The sequence below is a fragment of the Gigantopelta aegis genome, chromosome 15, assembly GCF_016097555.1.
Source record: "Gigantopelta aegis isolate Gae_Host chromosome 15, Gae_host_genome, whole genome shotgun sequence".
Classification (NCBI taxonomy): Eukaryota; Metazoa; Mollusca; class Gastropoda; order Neomphalida; family Peltospiridae; genus Gigantopelta; species Gigantopelta aegis.
The window spans coordinates 16,283,967-16,295,945 of record NC_054713.1 but is presented as its reverse complement, the minus strand read 5'-3'; the positions used below and the strand labels follow the sequence as shown (position 1 = coordinate 16,295,945).

At 36.2% G+C, this 11,979-nt stretch overlaps 1 protein-coding gene and 1 non-coding gene across 2 annotated transcripts in view; one reads left to right on the top strand and one right to left on the bottom strand.

The window, feature by feature from the left end:
- Nucleotides 1-4,371: 4,371 nt before the first annotated feature.
- Trnal-uag lies at nt 4,372-4,453 on the bottom strand. The gene has a single exon. It is a non-coding gene; the product is annotated as a tRNA-Leu (tRNA).
- A 465-nt stretch (nt 4,454-4,918) lies between these two features.
- LOC121390536 overlaps nt 4,919-11,979 on the top strand; it is a 43,469-nt gene continuing 36,408 nt past the window's right edge. The window contains exon 1 of the mRNA XM_041522368.1: nt 4,919-5,085. Coding sequence (XP_041378302.1) covers nt 4,980-5,085 — 106 coding nt within the window. The 5' untranslated portion in view covers nt 4,919-4,979. The remainder of the gene's footprint in view (nt 5,086-11,979) is intronic.

The window sequence follows — 11,979 nt, the reverse complement described above, 5'->3', positions numbered from 1 at the left end:
GGTGGAGAAGATTAAAAAGAAGAACTTTATTTTGTTCAACAACTCCACTAGTGCACATTTCATTAATTTTTCATCGGCTGTTGGATGTAACTTTTGTTAAACATTTGGTAATTCTGACATATAATCTTAGACAGAAAACCCGCTACATTGTTTTTCTTTGCTAGTGAGGGACGTTTTATATGCATCATCCCACATACAGGATAGCACATACCACGGCTTTCGATATACCGGTTGTGGGGCACTGGCCCAATGGGCCCATACACGGGAATCGATTATAGATCGATCACGCACGAAACGAGTGCTTTGTAGGCACGATAGAAGCTTTGCGGGGGGGGGGGGGGGTGCTGACTGAAATCGAGGGTGCAAAGCATCCACGTTTCAAGGTGAATTCGGGGGGTATGGTCACTATTTATGGTTACCATTTTTTTCATAATAATTGGGGGCTATCCCCTCTTCCCCGGCATCCGCAGCTTCGCCATGCATGCTTTACCACAGAGCTACTTACAGGTAGTACTAACCAAATAATATCCGTGGCGTTTATGTCGATTGATACGTTGCAGGTAGGAGTTTTAGCCACATATGTTACTATTGTCGTCTATGGGATTTGATTTGGTAGTATACACCCTATAGCACATATTCAGTGCATAATAAAAAATATTATGATTTTGTGATTTTATTTAATTAAACTATACTGGTTGATTAATTAGCTGTCACTGGACCACGCAAGTTCACACTGACCTTGACCTTGACAATAATCACTGTACATGGCTCTGAATGGAGTTTGAATCAAAGTTAGGACTGAGGAAAAGTTGGTTTTGGCCTATAATTCATACTGTAAATATTTCAATAATTTCTTTTTACATGGTATTTGACTTACCATATACAACTGCTCTTAAATATGGTGTTATATATAAGCAACCTCAATTAAGATTTTAATAGCAATTTATTTTTATATTAAAAATATCATGTGTCAATAGTGGGTTAATGTCTTTAGTTTCCATTAACATAGTTAATTTTTCATGTATGAAATTCTGAAAACTCAAATTTGTAAAGAACTTGATTTTTATTGTCATTTTGACATATTTATAGGGTGCCAAGTTATATTTTAGACAAGTTTGTAGTTTTATGCAAAATTTTAAATAAATTTAAAGAAAAACTTCACCAAAGACATAATTAAATTTGTTGTCACTATTGTGCCTTCTGTTCTTAGTTATACACAACAATAATCTTGTTAAACATACGTTTAGATCTCCAGATCAAATATTTTTCTTAATAATCACTTAGTTTGCTCTCATGAAGACCATTTTAGGTTTATACTGGATTCAGAACCAAATTTTTTCAGATTTGATTATCTGCCTTGGAGTAAGTTGGTAATTTATTTTATTGTTAAAGCTGTATTACCCAATGTTACTAGCTAAATAAAATGCTGGATTACTGATTGTAGAAATACATCCAATATACATATTGTATTGATCTGGATTAGAAAATAATGCAATAAAATAGATGTTCGGGTAATTATGTCATTTAAAAGTAGTTTTTTTAAAGTAATTAATCAAAAATAAATGTGCGAAAGCTGGGTGATAATTCCAGATATCACAAATATTAAAAGCTCCAACTACAGTAGGCTACAAATAAAATATAGTCAGGAATATGGGTGGCTCCCAATGGTTTTGATGGTTCATTATGAAAATCAGCATGGCTGATGGATTTGAAATTCCCACACCTGATAACTTGAAGACGGGCACACCAGAACATTATGTTATTGCTTCATACAGGTACAGTCATGTTGGTGTTTCCTTCCTCAGACAGTGTATTTTTTTAATACTGATATTTCTTTGATGTACCTGTTCAGGTCTCCTAATCTAGGGGTCAGTCAAGTGCATGTGTTTTAATGGAATACTTTAAAGGAGTAGAGGTACTCTCTACATATATACCTGAGTACACACACCAAACTGACAGTAAATATCTTCAGGAGTTATATTTTAAAGCATTTTGTTGTTTAATATGACATATTGCATTTCTACAAAACTGTATACAATATATATGCCTTATGAGGTGTACATTATATTAGGTTGCACTGTAGAAACAACAGTTTCAGTGAGGCTGTCACTTTATGTCAGAGCACACCAGATCCTGGTTGTCATAAAAACACATAGCTGGACACTTTTTGAAAAATGTATATTATCAGTATAGGTAGTACTAAACCAAATAACTTCCGGCTGGGTCAAAGTTCGAGGTGCACCCAACTTTTGATAGAGAAGTGAACACCACAAGTCCTGTGATTGGTTATAAATGTGAGTGTGTTGGTTGTAAAAGAAATTACTTTCATCTGGGCTAAAAATGTATGCAATTTTATTTCATCTAGTACCACTGTGTCAAATAGCCTTGTGCTTGGAACATGTATGGGGTACCTGTAAAAAAAAGTACTCAAATTGTGTGCGGAACTAGGGTAGTCATAGACGCTACCCGTTATCTCAGAAATGAGCAGCTTGACACCCACTTTTGTGTGATTCACTTTAAGGGTGAGGGGTGGTAGTATTTATATCCGTGGCGTTTATGTCGATTGATACGTTGCAGGTAGGAGTTTTAGCCACATATGTTACTATTGTCGTCTATGGGATTTGATTTGGTAGTATACACCCTACAGCCTATGGATCAGTTGGTACACAATATGTTCTAGCTTTCCACACTGGTGGAGGGAAACGATCCTAGTGCGCTCAAATTTGACAGCAAGCAATTCAACTACGTTAACACTTATCCGAAAACCAGAAACAGGTTAAGATATGACCCTAGGAACGATATCTGGAATTGGGGATGTGTGGGGAGGGGCGGAGAAAACATATTTTTTATCTATATTTATACAGAGTAGGATAAATAATAATTAAAAATAACACGTACATTTTTTATCCTGAAGGCTAGCCCCTCTTCCCCGGCATCTGCTGCTCCGCCGTGCATGCTTTGCCTATGGATCAGTTCGTGCACAATATGCTTTAGCTTTCCACACTGATGGAGGGAAACGATCCTAGTGCGCTCAAGTTTGACAGCAAGCAAAAATGCTCCGCAAGAAACTCGATCAGTTCAGTTAACACTTATCTGAAAACCAGAAGCAGGTTAAGATGGACCCTAGTAACGATATCTGGAATCGGGAATGTGGGGCGGGGGGAACAGTTGAAGTGAGAGGAAACATATTTTTATCTATATTTATATGGAGTTGGATAAAAAACACACCATGTACATTTGTTATCCTGAAGTTTTGAGGGGGGATGGGAGGCACAGACCTATCAGAAGGAGAATTTCCCATTATTAAGTTGACGCTTATGATTTACCTAACCTGTATTTACTGGTGACGTAAATCACACCTCCCACCTACAATTCTATTTTAAACGTATTAAAGTGCAAATTAAACCCCAAATATTTCAAAAATAAAATAATATAATGGCAGCAGTTTGGATTCGAACCCACGCCTCCGAAGAGACTGGTGCCTAAAACCAGCGCCTTAGACCGCTCGGACACGCTACCACAATTATTACAAATTAAACAGGAGACGTGACTGAACTATCATTTTGTTATTATTTATAACAAGTTTGTTTTGATTAACGACACCACTATCAAATATTTTATATGCATCTTCCCACAGACAGGAAAGCACATACCACATCCTTTGATCAGTTGTGTTGCAGTGGTTGGAACAAAAATCAGTAGAATGAATCCACCCATGTGGTTCGATCCTGCGACGCAATATTATTATTAATCCGACTTAGTTTCGTGCCTATATGCAATTGAGGTTAAAGCACGCTGCCCTGGGCACTCATGTCATTTATCTGAACTGCGGTTAAATAATGGTTAGTTAGAGAGAAGTCGGTGTAGTGTCTTTTACCCATCGGCAGGCGAACCTACTTACCTAGTGTAGTGTGTTGTGTTTATCAACACCACTAGATTACAGCGATTTCTTAAATATTGGGAGGCGTGGGCATATCCCAGTGTGAAGGGTCCTTCTCGACTTTCAAAGTGAAATCAGACATGACTGGGGGTTTTCGCGTTCTAACCAGTGCACCATAATTGGTCAAAGGCCGTGGTATGTGCTTTCCTGTCTGTGGGAAAAAAACATATAAAAATCCCTGGCTGCACGAAGAAAAAATGTAGCAGGTTTCCTTCGATGACTACTAGTCAGAAATACTAAATGTCTGACATCCAATAGCCGATGATTAATTAATCACTGTTCTCTAGTGGTGTCGTTAAACAAAACAAACTTCTGATGATGGTGGTGGTGATTATACTACTACTATAGCTACAGCTAATGATGGTGATGATATAAATAATAATAATTGTAATAATTTAAAAAGTAATAACAATAATGACAAAAGCATAAATTGGCAGCGGTGGAATTCGAACCCACGCCTCCGTAGAGACTGGTGCCTAAAACCAGTGCCTTAGACCACTCGGCCACGCTACCACTATGACGGCTGTTGGGAACAGACATGCTACTGGACGGACAGGACAGTTTCTCGTTTGACATTGTTTTGGTTTGTGCAGTTAATTGTTTAAACTGTGAAAAATAGTATTAAAAAAATTATCTGTTTTGTATAAGAGTTATACATATATTTTGTTGTAATGAAGCGTTTAGATAGACAACAGCTATTCGAACTGAGTGGTCAGTAAAATAAGTCAGCTGAACCACCAGTTTTACCAACATGTCATCGAGCCCAGTTCATTTATTTGTTCTCCAGTTCCTAGCTGTCGTAAGCAACACACCAAAGTTAAGTTATGAAACCATCTTGACATAGATTGCAGACGTCATGTCTATTAATGTCAAGCGTTTTCATGGTAGCGTGGCCGAGCGGTCTAAGGCGTGGGGACTTCCTGTTTGGGATTGTCGAAGGTGGACGTGTTTGACTTCGGCTCCCGTTTGGAAAGTTTTTGGTTTGTTCTTTTTTGTGGTAAAGCTGCCTGGGTCCAGTTTTTCTGGTGTAGGAGTAAAAATGAGTGAAGAAGGTGATGTGGAGAGAGGAGAGTTGAAGAAAGTGATTTACAGAAAAGAATGTACGGTGGTGGTACATGTTGGAGACAACAGAAAGATGGCGGCAGGTGAGTTGATTGAGTTTTTGACTGAACAAGTGGGTGATGTGATACATGCATGTGTGCCGAAGGGGCCTGATAGACGTGAAGTAACTGTTGATGACGTTGTGCAGGCAAGGATGATTTCTGAAAGTGAATCGTTGGAATTAAATGGCTTTAGGATGAAAGCAAGATTGTTACATTCAGAGAGTGTTGTGGTGTCGTTCTTGCATTTACCAGCGTACATTACTGATGAAGATATTGAAAACAGGTTGAAGTCTATGAAGATAGAGCTCATTTCTCCTATTTATAGACGTTTGTACAAGGGAACAAACATCGCGGATGGAACAAGGTATGTTCGAGTAAAATTTCCACCAAAAATCAAAAGTTTGACTTATTCTATGAAATTTAAGACAGTTGAAGGTGTTGAATTTTTCCGAGTTCTGCATGACAACCAACTTAAGGTGTGTTACAACTGTATGTCAGACAGTCATGTCATTCGAAATTGCCCTAACATTGTTTGCCATTTTTGTAAGGAAAAGGGACATTATGTTAAAGACTGTGATAAAACCTTTCTGTGCGATAGATGTGGGAATAAGGAGGAAGAGTGCGTGTGCAGTGTACATGATGATGATAATGAATATATTGATGATGATGATGATGATAGTGATGATATGAATGTTGTGTCGCAAGAGAGCCAGGTTACAGTCACGGGACAGCAGGAAAGTCATCTCGAGGAGAAACGTTCTCACAACAAGATTACACCTGTCAAGAACAAAGACAAGCTACAGAAAAGGCCAAGTGTGGTGGCGACTGGAAATGTTGAGTGTACGGGAGGAAAATCAGCTGAGAATAGTGTTAAGAAGGAAGCGGACACCATGGAAACAACAATTGACAACACGCAACAGAGGAGGGTTTCGCGTCGGTCACGCTTAGTTAAACGCCCGGCTGATGACTCGATTTGGAGTGTGGTCACGACGAGAAAACAAAAGAGACAAGCTGCGATTGCTAAAAGTGTGGATGATAGTGTAAATAAGCGAAGAATGAATGATAATGAGAATGTTGGTAAGCTTTAAAATGTTTGAAATGGATTGTATTATGAATTTCTTTTTATTTACAATGTTGTTATTGTCTTTAAATGTTAATGGTTTGAGGGATATTGATAAGTTCAATTCAGTGTTTGCAACTATTAAAAGTAGACATGCTAATATAATTTTTCTTCAAGAAACATTTTGGGATGATAATTTTATTGAGAGATATAAGCATTTATGGGATGGAAAAATATTTTATAATAATTGTCCATATAAAAATAGAAGAGGTGTGGCTATATTGATATCTAAAGAATGTCAATATGAATTTACTTTTAATAGTTCTGACACTGAAGGCAGAATTTTAAAAATTAATGCAAACATTGATAATGATATATATAGTTTTATTAATGTGTATGCGCCAAATAATATTGATGAAAAAGTTGTTTTTTTTCTTCAAAGAATTAAGTAACTTTATAGATTTAAAAAATAATATAATGGCTGGAGATTTTAATGATATATTTAATCCTGCTTTAGATCTTGGAATTAATACTACTACTTTTAATTTGAAAAGTAGTACTGTATTACAGTCTGTTCTTGATAAGTTTAACTTGATAGATATTTGGCGTTATAGAAATCCTGACAAGAGAGAGTTTAGTCGGACACAAATTGTTCAAAGTGTCCTAAAACAGTCTAGGATAGATTTCTTTTTACTCTCTAGAAATATTTTACATTTTGTTGTTAATTCATACATATCTTATACCACCTTTAGTGATCATAATTTTGTGTCTCTTAAGTTGGATTTTTCTCGCGTGGAGAGGGGTCAAGGTATCTGGATTTTTAATAATGAGTTACTGAATGATGAACTTTTTTGTAATGCGATTTCTAATGTTATAGATAATGCTTGTGACTGTCCTTTGTTTCAGACAGAACCTCTTGTATGGTGGGATAATTTAAAATTTAAAATGAAAAAAATTGCAACATATTTTGCTATTAATAACGTAAATTAGAAACTGAAAAATATTATTTTATTCAAAATGCTTAAAACGGGAATATTCTAAATTAGCTTTAAATAAACAACATGATTTAACATATTTACAAATTTTACAAGAAAAATTAAAGTTAATAGAACAATCTAAATGTAATGTTGCTATTTTAAGATCAAAAGTGGAATGGAATTTTGAGTCTGATAAAAATACAACGTTTTTTCTCAATTTAGAAAAATCAAAACAAGAATCAAATTCAGTTAAAGAACTTAATACAATTAATGGATTATCTAGGAAAACAGAAGATATACTTGCATGTGCACATGACTTTTATTCTAAATTATATACCAAAGAAGATATAGATATAGCTAAAGAAGAAGAAGTCTTAAATTTAATTTCGAATAGAATAACAGAATTTGAAAGTGAAACTTGTGATAATGATATATCGATTGAAGAATTAACAAAAGCATTGAAAGGTATGAATAGGAATAAATCACCAGGTATGGATGGTCTTACTGTTGAGTTTTATCTTAAATTTTGGGAGAAATAAAAAAAACAAATTTCATAAAGTTGTTATGTCAATCCAAAATGAAGAATATTTATCACGTAGTATGAAAAAAGGAATTATCAGTCTTTTTTATAAGAAAAAAGGCGATAAAACAAATCTTAAAAACTTTAGGCCGATAAGTTCTTTTAAATGTTGATCATAAAATTATATCCAAAGTTCTCGCAAATCGGTTTTAAAAATTAGTTTTGTCATCTGTTTATTTCTCCTGAACAAACGTGTTGTGTTCCGGGTAGGGATATAGTTGATAATAGTTATGTCAGTCCGTGATGTTATTGATTTTGTAGATATGAATAACCAGGAAGGTGTTTTTTGATTGAAATAGATCAATAAAAAGGCGTTTTGATAGGGTATCGCATAGTTTTATAGTCAGAGTTTTTGAAAAATTTAATTTGGGTAATAAATTTATTTCTTGGATTAAAATACTATATAATGATATTAAAAGTAATGTTAAAATTAATGGTCATTTAAAGCCTTTGGTTGTTCCTGTTACTAGAGGTGTTTAGACAGGGATGTCTCAATTTCGATGATGCTATATGTAATTGTTGCTGAAACCTTTAATAGCTTGTTAAAAAGTCAGCAAAAAATTAATGGAATAAAATTGAATAATGAATTTAATTCTTTATTATTTCAACATGCTGAGATACTACTATCACTGTACAAGATACTCATCTGTTGAGGTGATTTTTTCGCACTGTCAATTAGTTTTTGTCTTGCTACGGGTGCAAGGTAAATATTGAAAAATCAGAAGTACTTTTTGTCTTGGTAAAGCCGCGGAGAAATATTTGTGCATTAACACTTCCTGTTGCTACGGTTAATAAAGATTGGGTGTCCAAATTCTTGGCATTTATTTAGGTCCAAATAAAGCATTGTGCGCAAAGATTAAATTGGAAAATAAAATTGAAAAATTTTAATTCATTGATTAACATTTTGAAACAAAGAAAACTTACTTTAATGGTAAAGCGACAGTGTGGAATCCCTTATTAATGTCTAGATATGGTAGATAATGTAATGCAATTCCCAATGTTCCTAGGTGGGTTGAACAAGAAATTCAGAAGTTGTTTTGTAAATTTTCTGTGGGATTGTACAATACCATGTTAAAAAAATTCGCCTATTATTGGGAAGTAAAAGTACAGGTTGGCTTAATATTGTTCAAGATAATCTCTTAAAGAAAAGTGCTTTTCGTATTAAATAATTAAAGAAATTTTTAATAATGATTTCAGTTCTGTTTGGAAACCTACAATGTCGATAATTTCTTGCTAAATACCTGAATATGAAACTTGTCCTTTTAATTATTTTTTGAATATACTTTTGATGAAACCAGCTTTTGGCTAACATGGGTGACTCTTTTTAATCTGAGTTTTTGTTGGGCATGGGAGCAGCATTGTCAAAGCGTGAACGCATTTTCCCCTCAGATTTAGATCAAATCTTATATCAGCAAGATTTCATAAACCATTTATAATTACAAAAATAATTATTATGTTTTTAATTCTTTTATGAAAAGTGTTATTATACGGGGGCTGATATTGCATATGAAGTTATACCCGGGATTTTTTACCGGTATCTGCAATTGTCCGAAATTATTAAAAGACAAATATCCTGATATGGTTGGCAGCAGAAATTTCTACCGGCTTATTTATGTAATTCTGAACGCGCTTCCTCGGGAATGGAAAGACTTTATTTTAAGATAATATTAAAAATCGTCCCAAGTTAAAGAATTTGTTTCTTGATTAATAATAAATGAAACATAACTGTAAATAAATTTAATGTTAATAATATAGTCCTTACTAATTTCACACAATTTTAAATACATCTCTTTTTTAATTACGAAATGCATTATATTTGGATGTTTGTTTATAGATTGGAAGCAGTTTGGAAAATAATACATTACTGTGATAAGACTTCGGAAATTTTGTTGACTTAGTGTTTAAATTGCTCATTAACATTATGTTCACAGACTCTAAATTATTTCAATATGGCAAGGTATCAATACATAGCCAATGCCCTGTTTGGTTTTAAAGAAGAAGAAGATATGTTCATTATTGTTGTATGGTGCTGAACTTTATGATTTTAATGTCTAGTTTTATGAATAGGTATACTAAAACGCAAACCGAAAACGCAGGTTGCGTCTCTGGTGTCGAATACAGATATAAAATATTAAACCACACAAAACGAAATGAAAGATTTGCAAACATTTGATTTGGAGCTCCACCAATTCTCAAACTCACATTGAGGTTGGGAAATTTGGTTGTTGAAATATTAACCGGTTAGTAAGCGCTCTATTTGGTCGCCTTTTTCTACAATAAGAATCGCTACAAATGTAGGAGCTATATCTATGCAACAGGCTGGCCAAAAAAAAAAAAAAAAAAAGGGCGAGGGTTCCAGTCGGTGTGTGTGGCATGAAAACAAAAAAGGACGACCTGGTAGCATTGTCCAAAGTCAGGATCGCGTGTGACCACCCTGGGCCTTCCAACAGGCATTGTCACCGTTCTCCTCATGAGTTGCCACAAGCCGTTGCACAAGAATGCCTAGGGGAGTGAGTGTGTCCATTCATGGGGACCAATGCTGCCTCCAGCGGCCCTGCAATTCTGAGTTTTGTCCGCGGAGCCTGAAGTGCGACGTCCGATTTTCATCCCCGACGTGTTCGATAGGCTCCAGTTGTCCGGTGATCAAGCTGACGCCACGAGCAAGTTTTGGTGTTGTGCTGAGCCAGCGCGCGGTTCGCGTGTTGCACCTGGCAGTGTGCGGCCTGGCATTGTCTTGCTGCAGCAAGCGCACAGGGGTGAGCGGCAACGAAGGGAACGACGTGGATTGTTGAATGACGTCATTTTGGTACACGGCTGCATTAACGCGTTGTCTGAACCACATGAAGTTTGTGTTTTTCTATGGTTGATGAGAACCCCCACCCACACCATCACACTACCCCCGCGCCCCATCGGTCGGTCCTGCAGAACGCAGCAGTCGGAGTTAACGTTTCATGTGCGCCGTCGCCCATACTCTGATTCTGTCAAACAAGGAAGGGGGGTGGGGGACAAAACAGGCCATCATCGTGGGAAAACATGGACATACGGGTTTTCTCATCATTAACAGTACTTGTTGCCACTGGGGGCCACGTCGCCATCTTATGATGTTTGTTGCGCCCACGTTGACGTTTGTTGGCGGTTGCCGAGGGGTCAATATTGGTCCCCATAAGGCGGGGTTACGGGGGAGTCCTGCTGCCTCAGACGCGTCGGAACGGTATCGGCGGACACTGGACCCACGGGACCACGCCCTGGTGACGGGTTAGCGCTGGCAGCATCCATTCCGGTGGGTCCCCTGTACCGGTCTAGGCTGCGGTTGTCACCCTCCGGGGCGGTGCGTGGTCGATCGTTCACGATCCAGTGATTTGGTGACTTTGGGAGAAAGGCTGCGATTGTCGAAACATGACATCCCAATTGCTGGGTCGCAACGGTCGTCCGCTTGCAACCCCGAGGCCATCCCTCGCTGGATTTGCGTCATCGCGGCATTTTTAAAATTGTTCTGTTTCTGTCACTACTCAAATTTAATTATGCATTAAATCCAGGTGTGTAGGCTTTATAAGCATTAATGATGGTTTGCACTGGATTATATACGATACCCACGTGCAAACAAACTGTTTGAGAATCGTGACGTCACCAGGTAATGAAATTGAAACCCAGGGTTTGGGACCTCGGTGTGGGGTGTGTGCCATGTCCTTTAACCAGTTGATTCAATTCCACCAAAGATCTGCTTTACAAGTGTTTCTTTCCATTTTCAGGCCTGCTTTTCTTTTGCTTTTAGTATATTTAGTTTTAAGGATACGGTTTTTCTTAAAAATTAAAAATAAAGTTCTTTTTGGGTGTTATTTTAAAAATCAAACCTCTCAAAGAATTCATCACTTTGCTCTCAAAACAGAATAACAGTTTAAAGCGTTTAATAGTGGAATCAAGGGGGGTAAATGTTAAAAATTTTTTAAATTTTTTAAGCTTATAAAAGAACATACTTCTTTATTTTAAATCAATACGCTTTAAAAATATTTCCTGCATTTATTATAAATATATTTAATTATTCTTAAAATCTAAATAATGATAATTAGTTTTTTTAAATCCCACTTGAAAATGATATTTAATTTTGATATATCTTTAAAAAATTACTTAGCTTTAAAATCGATACCCTCAATTTTCTTTTAATTTTTGGTGTGCTTGTGTGAGGTGTGTGTGTAAATGTGTGGGTGGTTCTATGTGAAGTACGTGTGTGGATTTGTTGAATCTTTTTTCTTATTTTTATTTGTAAATTTATTACAGTCAATTTAGTTTCAGGAATAAAAAAAAAAAAGAAAAAAGGCCTG